Source organism: Podarcis pityusensis, assembly GCF_964106645.2.
Source record: "Podarcis pityusensis genome assembly, chromosome: 11".
Classification (NCBI taxonomy): Eukaryota; Metazoa; Chordata; class Lepidosauria; order Squamata; family Lacertidae; genus Podarcis; species Podarcis pityusensis.
The window spans coordinates 28717367-28735217 of NC_138036.1; the positions used below are offsets into that span (position 1 = coordinate 28717367).

A 17851-nucleotide genomic window follows, 5' to 3' on the forward strand; every position below is an offset into this window, starting at 1 on the left:
GACTTGGCCAAGACAGCATTGCAGGCCAAATGGGGGCAGCTAGTTAGGCCTGTGGGCAGGAGTTTCCCCACGGATGCATTACAGGATCCATTGCTCCGCCGTGCATACAAGGAAATCTGCACAGGATGCTGTTGTGCGCAGGTAAGAAAAGGAATGATGCATGCATTTGCAGAACAGACCTACCAATCTATTTCCACATTCAGAAAACACAATGTGATGTAGAACAGTTAAATAAGTTTGTCACCCAGAGCTTGTTACTCAAACATTAATGCTGCAGTGAACATGTCCCCCAACCTAAATAGAACTACTGCACGTGGTACTTGCAAAGCTCTCTTCTATAGAAACAGGAATGAGGCATTTTTCTGCTTCTGTATCCTGAATGGTACTGCACATGTACCTGCAAAGCTCTCTTCTAATAGAAACAGGAATGAGGCATTTTTCTGCTTCTGTATCCTGAATGTCTAAGGTAACTAGTTGTATGTGGACTTTAGAGCCATATTGAAATGACAGTAAACATTAAGACAGGACAATGAAGTATAAGTAGAAAAGACTGCAAACAGTGTCCAAGGTGAAGAGTCTCTCTTATTTGTTTGTTTTTTTAATAGAACACGGCTACCTATCTGTTAATAGAAAAAGGTTAGACATAGCTCAGAGTGGTAATCCTTTTATCTTTTCAAATGCTATTTCTATTTTTCTAATTCAAAATTGTTTTTCACACATTCTTTAATGAAAGTGTATTCATAGAAGGTTGTGTACATACATTTCAGAGATTCTTACAAGTTTTAATTCTCTTATGGAATATGCCATCACTTTTCCATGTCTATGTTGCCTTCAAAACCTGTAAAACTCTCAACATTGTAAACCCAGTAAGGTTTCACTGCAAACTTCTAAAAAGATAGCAAGCATTTAAAAAATGTAGAACTTAAGACAAATTGTTAGCATAAATCTGGCTTACCTTAGTGCATGGATGCAATATATCATTCGAGGTATGTTCTTCCTATCATAGACATCTGTGGTTTCTGGATAGAAGATCTAAAGAGAAAAAAAGACCCACCCACCCCAAAACATTAAGAGTTATTTCAATAACAACATATTTTACATCCAGCCAGTCCCTGACACAGATGAATGATGAGGAGTAACCCCCACTAGCCGGGTAACCCCCATAGGAAATCCCAGAAGCTGAAGACTCGGAGTCCAGGGATTGGTGGTAGGACACTGAGGAGAGGTCAGAGGGGGAAGATTGGGAGGAGGTGCTGAATACTGAAGGGACAACAGGGTTTAGTGAGCAGGAGGAACCTGTGACAGGCAGCTGTTCAGACTCTGAGGCTGAAGCAGAGCAGGGAGGTCAAGAAGCTGCTGAAGAATCCAGCGAATCTCCCTCTCCTGCTGTGACAGGTTCCCCTTCCCCCGGTCTCTAAGAACGCACAGGGTAAACGAAGACAGCAGAACAGAGATGGGCAGACACAGTTTGAGACTGCCTGGGAAACATCCGGAAAAGGAGCCTTAGAAGGCGTGGATGGCAGGGATCTTCAGTCCTCGCAACTGCTCTATAGGGGCAAGACCTACTGGGAATTGTTTCTGACTTGTATTGCCTTGAATAAAGCGTTAACTTCATTGACTCTGGTTCTTGCATCTAACTCTAGCTCTGACAAGCTTGAATCTACTAAGGTCCAGGTCAGCATCAATAATAAAAATTCAAAAATAAGTAGTGCAGAAATGGGTCAGGCTCCTTAAGGATTATTTATTTGAAATTATGAAAAAGCAGCCGGAATGAAAAGCACCTGTTAGCTATTCATGCATCACACTGGGTGCTTTGCTATATGACCTACCAGTTCTGATATTCTAAGGCTTGTGTAAGACTTGTGTAACATTCATTTCATCACAGGCTCTCAATTTGCCCCCAGATGCAAGGCTAAATGAGCACTACTGCTGTTCCAAAAACTGTTCCAGAAACATCAGAAGAAAAAGCACACCTTATATCAGTATGTTTCTTAATGCATCAAACAAAGTATCCTGCGTGGGCCACACAGGGGTGGGGCAGAGATATGAAGCAATAATGCGAGCTGTCGACAGTACTGTAGATTCAGTTGCCTAAGTCAGTAGCCTCTGATATCTGAAAAAATACTTTACGGAGTCCCAAAAAAGTGGGGGGGGGGGGGAGACAATGGATTTGAAAGGAAGTGGAGAATCTTTGTAGATGTGCTATAAACACAAATTATGAAATCACAAGTCCTCAGAGCTTGCTTGCTAAGCTTGTGTTGATAAACTTGAACTGTGAAGTGCTGTTAATTCCCTCTTTAGAGACTCTGGCTTTATCCATTGTTCCCATCCCTAATGCCAGGTCTCCTAAGCTCATATGAGCTGTTTGACCCAACAGCACCTACTGAAGCCAGCTGGAATGTAAGCGAGCCTGTTCATGTTCTTAATGATACCAGCTGCCTTGGCAAAGGAGGGGGAGCACAAGAATTCCACCTCCTTCACTTAGATGTCCCCCCTCCCCAGTTTTTCTACAAGTTAATAATTCCCAAAGTGCCAACTTTAGTTTCACTCTACTTTAATTGATATGCTCCTGGAATATGTCTTTATTTTAGCAAACACCTTAAAATTTGGGTATAACATACAGTCAAGGTTCAAATGCTTACTTTAGGCAGGCCGATGGACTCCATTGCCCTTAACCATTGCACAGTATTATCTGTGTGTCGGAAATGAAGACCTGATTTCTAATGAGAAGAGAAAGAGAAGAGAAAGGATTAATCTGTTATTTCTATTACATGACATCTAGTCCAAGTCTTCCCTGCACATGAAATTTGAAACACTGTCAAAATCAATGAAAAGACAATCTATAGACAGTTGTTATAGGACAGCGTGAGCTACAAATATTTAATCTACTTACTCTAGAGTAATGCTGTTTCACACGAAGTCAAGAGCATTGTTCAAAATTGTTTGAGGGTTGTAGCATTAATCAAAACAGAATTTCTGACTCTGTATTATTTGTTGAAATTGCAGTATAGAATGGAAAGCTTATTTCTGGCTGGCATGCCCCTATTTTTCTCCTTTTCAATATTTGTACACAAGGTAAAAGGCTAACATTCTACAAATATATTTAATAGTTCAGAATGCTGGGTTGTTTTTTCAACACATAGATTTGCCTAGATCAATTTAGGGTCAGTGGTGGTGCTCAGGTCAGTGTAGTGAAGAAAAGTTGCTGCAGCCTTGCCTGGTACTTCTGCCACTATTTCTGCAGAAAGCCTGGGGGAAATCAGGGCCCACAGGCATTCTGGGGAAATGAAGATGGCAGCTGCTCACCCCCTCCACGTGGTAAGCTCACCCCCTCTACATCGGGGGTGGGAGGAGGAACCAGAGTGTTGGTGGAGGGAACCTTCCTTAGGGCCCCCTCAGATCTGATGCTGTTCTGAGGGGTCATGCTGTTATACAGTGGTACCTCGGGTTACAAACGCTTCAGGTTATAGACTCCGCTAACCCGGAAATAGTACCTCAGGTTAAGAACTTTACTTCAGGATGAGAACAGAAATCATGCCACGGCGGCACGGCGGCAGCGGGAGGCCCCATTAGCTAAAGTGGTGCTTCAGGTTAAGAACAGTTTCAGGTTAAGAACGGACCTCCGGAATGAATTAAGTTCTTAACCAGAGGTACTACTGTACTATAATTCTGAGGAAACCGTGACAGACAAAGCAACTGCTGAACTAGTATAAGAAGTAAGCATATCGTAAGTCTGCCCTTTACCTTATAACGTGCTTGTTCCACATCATAGATCTTCTTGTCAGAAACTAGCTTAGGTGCAAAAAACTTTGCCAATTTGGCAAGGTAAACACCATTCCTTAATCCTTCTTCCAGTTCAGTAGTTGGTGGCAGCTCTTCATTAAGACAGATTTCCATCCACCTGCAAATGTGCAATATAAAACATTCCAGTTTTAACCAGTAGCTTTAATATGGTAAATATGTTATATTCACGATGCAACTCAACACAACACTAAACCACAAGTATCGTAACCCCAATGTTTAGCCAAGATGCAACTAACTGAGGGTGAGTTTTATTTATTTTATTTTAATCCTTTGTAAGCAGCATCTTTTTAGTTACAGTTTGTTCCTTACAAGGGGGAAATAAATGTTTATCATATCAGCATCTCATGTATACCAAGTAAACTTATTCTATTAAAAAAAACACCCACTAGCATAGCCATGTAGGTCTATAAGAAAAAACTCCAAATTCCACAGCTGGTCAATAAGGAACCATCCAAAAAGTTGCAACATTTGGCAAATTTTCAAGTTCTTCTGAACTCCTCCAGTAAAGTTTTATGCAAAGCAGGGTATGGTGGAGCAGGGAAACATTTGAACTTATTCCTGGACACTGCATAGTACATGAAAATTGTTTCATGGAGGCACATACTCTCCAGAAAACTCCTCAGGAAGCTACAAAACAATTAATCATCTTAGACAATTTCCGCCAGACACAGCGCTGGATGAGATGTATCAACACCTACAAATATAAAAGTCTATTATGCTAGCACAAAAGCTATTGCAATGGTTACTCTTTGCCAGTTCAGCCCACAATGTTTATGCTTAATGAATGGATATATTCCAGAGTGTTTAAGTCATAACATTTCATTAATATGGAAAAATACACACACAATAGACATGACAATTTATCTTGCAGAAGAGGAACAGGGAGGGATTAAATATGTCCCGACACCTGTGAAAATGAAATTTTCTTTCTGCGGAACAGTTTTACTTTTTTTATACACAGCTCTAAAGAAGGCAGATGGAGCAGGACTTTGTCTGCTGCAAACTTAATCATAGCCATTCAAACATGACTGTCACCAGCTCTTAGAATTATATCTACTATAAATATCAGCAACACAGCTCTTCATTTATGACATCATACCCATAATTTGGCAGAATTTATAATGGAGGATGCTGATTGACCACCCTTCCAATAAACACTCTAAACACTGTATCTTTTAATTATTCTGACACTTCAGCATCTCTTAATTCAACATTTAGCCTTGTGCCACAAACTAGAGTATTAGGAAGGACTGAGAAGGTTGGGGGAGTCAGACCATTTTGGAAGATAGAATTGTTTTCACTGCTTTGCTGCAGAAAAAGAGATGGGTTCCTCTATCAGAACAAATGGTTGCTTTAGAAACATCAGTTTTACCTATAAGGTTCACACTGCTGTAGGGTGGACTGCAGGTGATGCAAAACTGTCCAGCACTTTTGTTTCATATTTACTGCATGGTTCAAGTATATTAAATGCTTTTAGTCCCTATCAAAAGCCAAACACACATTTAGGCCAAATAAAATGGGATGCAATTCTTTATGTGCACACACGCAAACAAGGACAAAATGAAACTGAACACTACTTTTTCAATTTTAGTAGGGGAAACTAGTGCCTGTCACTCCACCACCACATTCTAGACTAGTACCTTAGCTGGCATCAAGCTACTTAGCCCTCTTCAGTAATAGTAAAGAAGTAATGATAAACAGATGCAAAATTTTAAAATGACAAGTCTAGCAAACCACTGTAAAATTGTGGTTCCCTGAAAGTCTGTCCCCAATGCTTGAACCCGTCCCATGTTAAAGATGGGAGCGTCTCACACAACCTTGTTAAGGGGTTGTGCAAAATTCTTCACTAGTTTTTATTAAGTTCATTTGGTTGCAGCATTCTTGAGCTAAATGTAGTTATTAAAGTGAAGATGTGCATCAGTTGTATTCAGAAAGCATCTACCATCATGTGAATAGATTGGTCTAATAGTCAGCATTGTCAGAATTTTTTCAGCTGGCACTATGGCTCATTTGTTTAAAATGGATGCATTGCACATTTATTACCAAGCGATAGAAATACACTTTTGCCAGATGCCTGGTTCTATAATTTGCCTCTAAGTCAAGTCACAAACACCAACATTTCTACAACTACTGCATCTGCAACATGAGCATATGCATAATATCTGCAGAATGCTAAACAGATCCCTTATCTCTATTTGTATGTAATAGCTTTGCAGCTAATCCCATTACAAAAGTAGGTTCAGATGACAAGTGTTGTTTTCCTGTACTTCACATGACCTGTTTCCAAGTGGCTGCTTGATCAACTTTGGAGTCCTCAAATTCCTAATAAGCATTATCTTCACGTACACAGAGACCACAATCTACCTTAAATATGTATAATAAATAAATTCATTTAGATGAAGTTGGGAGCCCCAGATCCTACTTGAAAACAAGCAAGTAAGCCATTATTCCCAGCAAAATGTTTACACAGACACCTTTACTTTAGAGAACGTGAGACATATTTGTAGCCATAACTGATATATGAGATTAGAATATTCTTGAGACATTTTTTTCAACATGTTAGAACATAAATTTATTTTTCCAGAGTTGCAGCCACATTTGTTGGTTTTGCTGCAACAGACTAAAAATCCTGTGGTAACCTAAAGATTAATAAATTGATTATGGCATAACCTTTCATGGAATACAGTACTACATGGGGCCTTAAAGGCAAAGGTAAAGGGACCCCTGACCATTAGGTCCAGTCGCGACTGACTCTGGGATTGCGGCGCTCATCTTGGTTTATTGGCCGAGGGAGTCGGCGTACAGCTCCTGGGTCATGTGGCCAGCATGACTAAGCCGCTTCTAGCGAACCAGAGCAACGCACGAAAATGCCGTTTACCTTCCCGCCAGAGCAGTACCTATTTATCTACTTGCACTTTGACGTGCTTTCGAACTGCTAGGTTGGCAGGAGCAGGGACCGAGCAACGGGAGCTCACCCCATCGCAGGGATTCGAACCGCCAACCTTCTGATTGGCAAGTCCTGGGCTCTGTGGTTTAACCCACAGCGCCATCCATGTCCCACATGACTCTTTGTTATAATTAACCATGTACCGCATGATTCTTTGTTATAATTAACTTGATCATTAAATGGGAGGTATAAGACCACATTTCACACCCTTGTCCCAAACTAAACTCTGCGTCCATCAAGGCTGTACACACTTTTCAGAAGGAAAGCTAATGTGATTAAGCATTTAACTGAAGCTTGCAAGTTACTCAGGGTCACTTCACCCACAATACTCTGTGCTTCAGATCCTAAAGGGGAAGTAAGAGAAGGCCTATTAAAAATGTCAGCCCCAAATTCTCTGGCTCATTCAAATTCTCCAGTGACCACACCAATGCAAAACAAGAAAGTTAGTCTGAGTGCCAAAGGAAATGCAACAGTCATGAAGCAGGAAATCTGAAACCACCGATATCTAACTAAACCCCAAAACAAGAAATCGGCTTTGGAAGAGATTTAGCAGTTAGCCACATGAGAATCCAAGATGAACCAATTATCTCTAGAGCTGTCTAAAGCCTCAAAGTAGAAGGTGGCGCTCTGGAACCAGGAAGCCAAAATTAATCCCCAAGAGCAATTACAATTGGCATAAATTGCAGTATAAACTGTCAATTACAGCCTAATTTACTGCAGGGAGCAGACAGGGGGGGGGGGAAATAGTGAGATAAAAATTATGAAATGTTTGCCCATTTCAATTTTCTGTTAGGAAGAAGTGGTTGCAGGGGAAACATTATTCCACACCTCCCCCCCCCCAAAAAAACCCTGTCTGCTGTCATTGTTTTGTAGAGTGATTTCAAGCCAGATATAGGATTTTCCAGAAAGCAATTTAGCTTGATTTGGCTATACCAGGCATAGGCAAACCCGGCCTTCCAGATGTTTTGGGACTACAACTCCCATCATCCCTAGCTAACAGGACCAGTGGTCAGGGATGATGGGAGTTGTAGTCCCAAAACATCTGGAGGACTGAGTTTGCCTATGCCTGGGCTATACTTAGGGCAAATGAAGCCTAATCAGAGTGAGGGCAATGTATTTTGAATTGGCACACACTTTAATGCTATTCCACATATGCAAATTGTATTCAAGATAACCAACATACTCCCTTTCAGCTCAGTCTTAATAATCAGAGATCACTTTTACACTCTTTCTTCCAATATTGGTCCCCAGGAGCAGGGGCCAACTGCACAACTGCCAAGAAACCCCCCCCCCCTTCTCCAAGGCTGCAATTAGTCAGGCATGCCAAATAGTATCTGCGTGTTCTCCACTTCGAGCAAAAATGGGGAAACCTAGCCCTGAATACCACTGAAGCGCAACCACATCATTCTCATAATGTGAATATTATGATCCCCTGTCATATAGTTCACACAATCCAATTTACAATGCAATCAGAACCATGTCTGCTCACAAGTACATACTATTGAATTCAATGGGGCCAACTCTCAGGCTTTAGTTTAGTAACCAAACTAACTAAAATTGGAGCCAGATTATCTAAAAATTTGTCACCTCTCACATGATTGAACCTGGTCACTCAGGTCCTCAATGGAGGGCATGTTCTATGTTCCAGCACCATAAGTGGTGTGGCAGATGGGCATATAAGAGATAGGTTCTCATCTGTGGTGGTGCCACAGAGGTTGTTAAATCCCCTCTTAACTGGTATTCAAATGCAAACTGGAAAACATTGACATTTCTGATTGGAATACTCTTTTCTTGCTAGGCTCTGCCTCCTGCTGTTTCATCTGCTGTTCTGCATTTGTTCTTTAATTTATTGACACGTTCTTAATTAACTAAATATTAGCTGTTGTGGTGGAGGGCAGGTCTCTCATATGAAAGAAAGGCAGGGTATGGATATTTTAAACTTAAATACTGCTTTCTTCAATTGTACTTTGCAAATAGAGTTCTGCCTGGGACACAATTTCACCATTTCAGGCAAGTCCAATTGTCTGTTTTAGCAGATGCTTTGTTTATGAACATTCATTGTGGGGGGAAATATATCCAAGCAAAAATATCCACAGAATGTGTTTAGTTTTAGAAAACAAAATAAAAATGATTACATCATCACCCCTAGAATATATTTATTTTTTAAAAAAACACACCAGTGCCTTTATATACAATATTTGGAATTATTTATTAACGACTAGCAATTAAACATCTAGATACATTAAGAGTACTTTCACCAAGAGAGGAACTGGACTGCTGCCAAACTCCAAGGTAAAGTTCAGACCAGCTCTTCCAAAACAGGATGCTGAACTCTGTAAGGAAGCATATGGAGGCATGTTGGAGAAATTGCTGCCACCATTATTCTCCTAGACAGTTAGAAGGTTTACTGAAACTATATAAGCAGACAGTTGCAGCTTTAGAGAGGGAAGGTTCAGAACCTGCTGAAGGTACCCCAGCTACAAAGAATTGGGGGGGGTTTGCAAAGAGGAGCAACAAGTCTTCCATAAGGAGAGTAGAATGTAGCATAACTGATAACTGTTCACACAGATTGGACTGTTTGTGCTCTCCACATTAGTTCACTAGGGAATTTTCATACAGAAAATAATTCATGCAGAAAGTGCCCCACCTGTACCCTAAAGTGTGATATTGAAAGGAGAGCCCTGCCTCTCAATCCCCATTTACAACTATTCTAAATAGCCTATGGAGCAGCCAAAACCAGATATTCATGTGCATATCCAATACTCCACAGACACAGGATATTTGCCAAACCTAATCAAATGAGCCTTCACCTAGCATATTTAACCCCTCTGCCTGTTAAAAACGTGTTCTGTGAGCTATCAACACAATTATTTTAAGCCAGAAATGTTACTCAGAGTTTTAGCAAATCACTTGCGTTGTTCAAATATTTACCTTACTCCAAAAGGTTAAAAATGACTGTACACTTTTGAAGCAGCACAATTGCCTATTTCTTCTTTGTCATGCAGCCAAATCCACCATCTCTTACTAAGAGACTTTCATGAGCAGGATGTAACAGACAATCAAAATGGGTTGCTTCCTTATTCTGTAACAGCTCTGTTTAGATCATGCTTTTTAGATTCTCACTGAGAAGTAAGAAAGTACTTTATTCTCGGATTAAATACTAAGAACTCAAGAATCACCAAAGTATTTTACATTTACTTTAAATCAAGTTTAAATAGAGAAGCAATGAAGAAATATTAACATTTGCAATTGTAGGCTGTGCTTAGCAAGTTAACCATGGTCACTATTGCTCCAATCCCCAAGTCCAAAACTACTAGTCTGAAGAATCACTTTAAAAAAAATAAACATTATAACCCTTATTTTGACATAATGCTCTAGTAGGGGGCTCTTCTCCCAATTATTATTATTTTTAATCTTTTCGCAAAGCTTTCTTATACCATGTTGGCATAGGAGAACAGAAGGATGATGAGAGGCCTTTTTTAATGTTCTGCCAGGCATTTTCCGAACATCTTCCTATTTTTTTTTTTCATCCTTTCCAGGCTGCTTCCGCTGATCAATCCCTGAGAGCATGCTGCTCTTTACCTCTGACATCAGTAAGGCAAAGCTCCCCTTTGACATCAGTAAGGCAAGAGCTATGGAGAGTTTTGTGGCTGCAGGCAGGGGCTTTAAGGGGTAAAATCTTCTTCTTGAAGGTAAAGGTAAAGGGACTCCTGACCATTAGGTCCAGTCGTGACCGACTCTGGGGTTGCGGCGCACATCTCGCTTTATTGGCCAAGGGAGCCGGCGTAAAGCTTCTGGGTCATGTGGCCAGCATGACTAAGCCGCTTCTGGCGAACCAGAGCAGCGCACGGAAATGCTATTTACCTTCCCGCTGGAGCGGTACCTATTTATCTACTAGGTTGGCAGGAGCAGGGACGGAGCAACAGGAGCCTACCTTGTCACGGGGATTCGAACCGCCAACCTTCTGATTGGCAAGTCCTAGGCTCTTAACCCACAGTGCCATCCGCGTCCTCTTCTTGAAGAGGTAGACCCAAATATGGCCACTGGCATGCTCTCCCTAGTCCCACAGCAACAAAGCCTCACAAGTTAAAATAATTTTAAACAATCAAATTTTCGCCACACTGCAGATTACAAACAACATTTAATACACAACTTCACAAATCTTTTCTCCTTTCCATGTAACACAATAACGAACTTCACTGAAATCAGTGTTAGAAACTAGGATAGAAAAACTAGGAGCTGGATGGCTTCTGGGACCTGGGTTGTGGATGCCAAAACAGATGCCTAGTCGCCATTTGGGGGGGAGGGGTTGCTAACACTTTCTATTTATTATTTTGATGAGGATGAACTAATATGCAATTCACATAAGTTCTATATTGTTAATATCACATTTTTAGCTGAAATTGTTAATGCATGTTTAATTTGGTGTTTGCAATAAAAAACACTGGTACCATACTTCAGTTTTCAAAACACTCTACTCTTTATTGTTAAACTCCTTAACATATTGTGTATCCTTAACATATACTTTGAGGCTTCAAAGCAGATACATTTCACTAATCCTTGAGTATCATCCAGGAGCAAAAAAATGGTACCCAGGTTTTTTTAGGTGCTTGCAAATAGAGAATCTTTAGGCACAAAATGCATCTGGCAGCCTGCTAATTTTGAACCCTGGCTAAAGTATCAAGTTTTTTGAAAGAATGAAGTTAAATAAATAAATAATAAATAAATAAATAAATAAATAAATAAATAAATAAATAATTATACCCCGCCTATCTGGCTGGGTTTCCCCAGCCACTCTGGGTGGCTTCCGACAAAGTATTAAAAATCCAATAAAACATCAAACATTAAAAATGTCCCTAAACAGATGTCTTCTAAAAGTTAGATAGTTGTTTATTTCCTTGACATCTGATGACAGGGTGTTCCACAGGGCGGGCGCCACCACTGAGAAGGCCCTCTGCCTGGTTCCCTGTAACCTCACTTCCTGCAACGAGCCAGAAGGCCATATTCTGCAGAGAGGGCACGTTCTGAAATGCAGACTCTCCTTTAAGAGTCAAGGAGAGACCTATGATGACCAATTATTTCACACATAGAAAGTGATACCCATCTACTTATTTCAGGGGCTCTCAGACAATGGCCTGGTTTGCACATAACACTAAGCTAGATCATAGCCTGGTACGTGAGTTCTCAGAGTGAAGATTGTGGCTACAGTACTCCTCTCCTGGAATACTAAGCCAAGCCATGACTTGGTCTGCATAATGTGGAAACAGAAGAACTGGGAGAGCAGTGCTACAGTTGTAGTCTTCTCTCTGGGAACCAGTGTGTTTGGCTTAGTGTTAGGTACGAACCAGGACCACGTACAAGCACATCTCACATTGGACAAAGTAGCATTTATTATTTGAAAGCCTATTGTTATATGCTCCTCACTTCCAGGGCAGCCTTCCCCAAGCTCGTGTCCAGATGTTTTGGGCTACAACTCCCATCAGCCCCGTCCAGTCCATCAGCTCCGTCCAGTATGTTGACAAAGGCTGTTCTAAAAAGGTGGTGCTGCAGGACTGAGTTTTCTTTGGATGGTAGTGCACACTGAAGACTCGTGTTTGCACTATGTGACCTACCGTATTTTTTGCTCTATAAGACTCACTTTTTCCCTCCTAAAAAGTAAGAGAAAATGTTTGTGCGTCTTATGGAGCGAATGCAGGCTGCACAGCTATCCCAGAAGCCAGAACAGCAAGAGGGATTGCTGCTTTCACTGCACAGTGATCCCTCTTGCTGTTCTGGCTTCTGAGATTCAGAATATTTTTTCCTTGTTTTCCTCCTCCTAAAACTAGGTGTGTCTTGTGGTCTGGTGCGTCTTATAGAGCGAAAAGTACAGTATTTACAAATACAGACGCATAGTCCGGTGGAAGCAAAAGACATTCTTATAGCAGTTAGCACAACCTCTGATTGCGAATCAAAATCCCTGACAGTCACAGTGGCAGCTGCTGCTTGTTTGCTCCAAGTTTCAGCTAACTCCTGTTTCAACTGTTTACTTTCTGCCTTAGTAAGTCCAAATTGAAAGTTGGAACATAAGGAGCTGCTTTAGACAAGTGGCCTGGTTTGTATGCCATGGTAAACCAACTAAGGACTGTACAAACTTTCTGGCTTCCCAAGAGAAGCTCATAGTTGCTTTGCCCCTCCTCAGTCCTTTTAGCAGGTCTCTCCTCCTGAATCATAGTCTTCAGATCATAGTTAAGAAGGAGAGACCTTAACCGAGAACCTCAGTCCAGACAACATGATAATCCAATCATTGGCATAGGTGCTGGGGTGAAATAATCACAGAGGAGCAAAGCCTGTGCAAGCTCCTCTCCAGGGCCTAGCATGTTTGCTTAGTCTCAGCAAGCCATAGTTCTGTGAAACAGGCCAGTATATCCTGCTCATGTTGTTTATACTGATTGGCTTCAGCTGCCCAGGGTTCCAGACAGGATTCTTCCCCTTAAACATAAGAAGGGCCTTCTGGATCAAGCCTATCTAGTCCAGGACCCTGTTCTCACAGAGGCCCACCCAGATGCCTGTGAGAAATCTATAAGCATAATTAATCAAGCATAACAGCGCTCCCCTCTCCCCTCCAGCAACTGCTATACTGTACTGCCTCTGACTGTGGTATGTTCCATCAGCCAGGACCCAACTTTGGATCAGCCAGGACCCAACTTTGACTCCTATTTATTGGAGCTGGAGGAACTGACATATCTGAAGATCACAGTGTGGTTCACAACATAAAATACAAAATGAGAACACAAAATACATAATCAGAAATCAGAAACAAATCAATAACCTCTCACTCTGCAATCTTGACATGTGTTGGGACAAAAGAATAGTCTGCTTTGAGGTTTGGTTCTACAGTCAAGAGGTATATAAATCTTACAAAATAAATAGAGAAGAGTCTGCAACCTTTTATGAGCAAAACATGTGCTCTGTCACTGAGCATAAAGACTTCCTTTCGGCTTCCCAAGTAAGTTAAAGAGTATTGCCTTCTGAAAGCTGGAGTCACACCCCAGGATATCACAAAACTATAACCCAACCCTGACCCCTAATCAGACAGAACTTTAGGAAAAACTAATGATAGACCCATTCATGGTAATCAAAGGAATCCAAACTCATGACACAACAGCAAAATAAGCCTGTAGCTCCTTGGTATTTTAATTCTAAAGCCATTTACTTATTTTAGTTTAGTCTAAACTTAACTGGATGTTTGCCCTAAATTTGATGGGGAATGTGAATTGCCAGTTTATCCAAGCTACAATTAATCCAAGATGTAAGAGACAAATGCAGACCACACCTATTCTCCAATGTCTATTTCTCAAGGAAAAAATGCACACTCTCCAATGGGATAGTCAGAGCCAGCTTTCACTTTAGTTCCTCTGTGACCCAATAATGCGTGTCTGAGGCTCCCATTTCATAGTCAGAAGTGCTTTTGTTTTCATCCATGTTTCTAAGTTTTTGCTGTAGTTTGATATGCATGAACTTGTCTATCTCGAGCAAGGCAGATGTTGGTGTTTAATGGCATTTCAGTCTGCTAAACTTTTATTCTCCATTCACATATCTTCAACAAGCTTCAGCCTATTTCTTTCAGCACTATCGAAAAGGAGAGAAACCATGGCTTATTTGCACAAATGACAACTTTACACAGGTATGCTCTCTCAAGGGAACAATAGGGCTGAAATTACCCATTTCTAGGTCTGTCCCCTCCAAATGCAACTGTGGCACAGCAGTGCTTTCACACAGTTTAAGGTGGCAAGCCAGCAACAACAGTTAGTTCCTGGAGAAGATGGACCTGGCTGAGGTCACACATGCCTTGGTTACATCATGGTTGGCCTATTATAGATTGATTTCCCGGGGCTGCCTTTGAAAAATGTTTGGAAATTTCAGTTAGAGCAACGTAAGTCGTAAGTTTCAACCTTTTTTTATAGCAACATTTAAAAAACATCACCAGCTTCACTGTCTTCAGGCTCAACTCAAAGTGCTGATTATTACCTTTAAAGTCCTAAATGGTTTAGCACAAGCTCTGTATGCAGAAGGTCCCAAATTCAATTCACAGCATCTTCCAAGTAGAGCTGAGAAAGACACAAGCCGCGAAATCCAGACTGCCACTGCTTGTCAGTGCAGGACAATGCTGAACTAGATAAACTAATGGTCTGACTCTGTATAAGGCAGCTTCCTATGGTTACAAAGGTTGTGCACCAGCCCAATTGCTTGCTACTCCTTCCCAGAAAACCCCTTGCCAAGCAACTCCTCCCCTCAACCCTTTTAAAAGGTGAAAAATTCCTGTGTGACACCATGCCCACGTTGCCCTGGCAACCTCCTGTAGGGTATTTTGCCCTGTAGATGGCTTAATAGCAGGGCCATCATCTCCCCCTGTTTGGCAGAAAAACAAGCTCAGCCTGTCAGATCTGATTAAATCGCAGCAACCAAGAATCCAGAGGGGAATACCTGGCACCCAGGGATCTGGGGGATCCCTGTTCCCCCAACAAACTCATAACACTATATTCCTCAGATATGGGGGTTGTGAGGGAATATGATACTTTCTGGGCAGTATCTTCCCATATGAATCTACCCATTCACTTAAATTGTCAGAAAAATATTGGCTTCATGCCTCATCGCCATAGAGGTATGGCTGGTGGCAGTGGTGGCTGGTCTTTTGGAGCGAATGGGGGACTGCCCCACCAATCTCAGTCTGCCCTCCGCCAGCCCTTTACCTGCCTGCATTCTTACAACCATTCTTCCTGTCATTCACTCTGGATCCACCTACTGTTGAGTTTCCCTCTCTTCTGCCCTAACCATGCCAATTGGCACCAGCCACCACTGGCTGGTGGGAACATGAAAGACATACAGTACTGTCATAGTGCCCAGGCTTTGGAACATCTCTGTCCTGGAGATTTTCTGGTTCCATCCTTTACATCTAAATGCATTAAGGATAACTGAAAAAAAGTATTTGTTCCAGCAGGCTTGTGAGTTGTATTCATTTTTTTTAAAGTTTTTTTTAATGTTTTGTTTAGCTGCTTTAATATTAGACTTTTTCTCCTAAAAAAAGAATTGTGCTATTAGCTGCCTTAGATGTGTCCCCCTCCCTCCCCCACCCCCAAAAGAAGATATAGAAAAGCAGGACATTTTAAAATACACAAATAAATATCCTCAATTTTGCTGTGAGCTTTTAAATATCACAGTGGTGCAAGCTGTTGGAATTCTGCCTGGGTCAGAGGAATGTGCCACAAGCGTAGGCACCGGCAGATATTCCTGTCGACCTCCCCGCGTCTCCCAACCTCTGCTGATAAGCAGGCGAGGTCCGGCGATTCTTCTCAGATGTATGAGAGGAACACACCGTTCTTCCTCTCTCCCCTTTGGTGTCCCCAGGGAGGGGAAAGAAGCAGACAGAAAACTCTTTACATCATTTATTTCTGCCTCTTACATCAGTACAGAGAATCATGTCTGCACTCAACAACAGCAAGAAGTAACTCCTCCCAAGTACATCCAGTACGGGTCATATGACACACACACACTGAGCTAACATCCGGTGCTCAGTACAGAATGGACTGCCCCTTTGTTCCCATGGCAACAGTCACAAACATCCTGTCTGGCTTTCCAGCCACAAGCAGCTGGCTGAGCTGCTAGAGCCTTTGCTTGCTGCAGCATTGGTGCTTTATGGTAACATACTCCCCCTAAAGTATCAATGTGTGCCGCGAGCAAAGCGTCATCCAGAGAAGAAAACAAACAGTTGTTATATTTATAACATTCCCCTGTTGTTTCAGTTCCACCCTTGGAACTACCCGCCACTGGTTTAACCAATGTACCTCTCTGGTTGTGTGACTTCGCATTATCTCGGTTAACAACTCTCTGTTGTGCCTTTGTCTCTGACTCAGACACAGCTTCAATCTGTCCTTGGTCGTTTACAATAGCAACATATGCAAGGTTAGCAAACTCCTTTGAATACCTCTTGGGTGGTACACCCTTCGTTGCTCTCTCAGACCTACGTATGAGGTTCTGATCTTCTGTGCTCACTGGTTCAACCTTTGGACTCTGTCGAGAACCAGTAGCAATCAGTGGTTCTTCCTTCACCTGTGAAGGTCTATCCATTGTGTGAGATTTCCTCTCAATGACTGTTACAATTGAACTGTCTGAGCTATCGCTGTCATCATCAGTACTACTGAACTCAATAAGATCAAACTCATCATCATCATCATCATCAGAATCGTTTCCTGTGGGAAATGTCTGTTCTACAACCCGCTCTTGCTCTGGAGCACTCTCTAGGAACTTTGTGAGAATCACCTGACCAGATTCAGACAAAATTACTCTGTAGAGACCCTTTTCATAACCCACAAAAATGCCTCTGGCATTCTTTACTCCACCTGGAGCTTCTGTTCTCACATGAGACCCGAAAACCTTAAAATAGGCAACAGAAGGTTTTCTATTGAACAGCTTCTCAAAAGGAGAACATCCCAACTCTGTTGAGACTTTTCTCAGCCACACATGAAGATAGGACGCTAGCGATTCGGCCCAATATTCATGTGACAAATGTGAACTCAGCAATTGCGCATTCATCCCCTTTTGCAATTCTTTGTTCACTTTTACACAGACCCCCCTGTTCCACGCTTCTTGCGAGACTGCCACTTTGTGGTCTATCCCTTTTCCATCCAGGAACTTCTGAAACTTCTGTAACAGAAAAATTTGCTTCTTATCTGTGAAAAGACAATCAATGTTAGCATCATGCATACTTTTAACCTTGTCACAAAACTCCTGAAACTTTTCTAAAGTTTCTTGCGGTTTCTCCATCAAATAAACCCAAGAATAATTAGTGAAACAATCCACACACAAAAGGTAATATCGTGCACCGCCTCTAGATGGTTCTAGAGGACCAATCACATCAGCATACACCCGCTGAAATGCTCTGTCGACCTTCTTGGTCTTAGTCACCTTCCTGGTGCTCACACTGGTCACACCTGCAAGAGAGATTTCGTTAGAATCAGAAGAATTACATTTCATGTAATCACTTTGATCAAAAGTCAACAAATACAGTCCATCTTTCTCTTTGGCAGTAAGAAACAGTTCTCCATCTTTGTAGATCTTGCAGCT

At 41.6% G+C, this 17851-nt stretch overlaps 1 protein-coding gene across 2 annotated transcripts in view; it reads right to left on the reverse strand.

The window, feature by feature from the left end:
- The window catches only part of IQGAP2 (IQ motif containing GTPase activating protein 2), a 139591-nt gene that overhangs the window by 54132 nt on the left and 67608 nt on the right, over nucleotides 1–17851 (reverse strand). For both annotated transcript variants that reach the window (XM_080972246.1, XM_080972247.1), the window contains exons 3-5: nucleotides 3745–3901; nucleotides 2643–2720; nucleotides 956–1032 (exon numbers count right to left, since the gene is read on the reverse strand). In XM_080972246.1, coding sequence (XP_080828372.1) covers nucleotides 956–1032; nucleotides 2643–2720; nucleotides 3745–3901 — 312 coding nt within the window. The remainder of the gene's footprint in view (nucleotides 1–955; nucleotides 1033–2642; nucleotides 2721–3744; nucleotides 3902–17851) is intronic.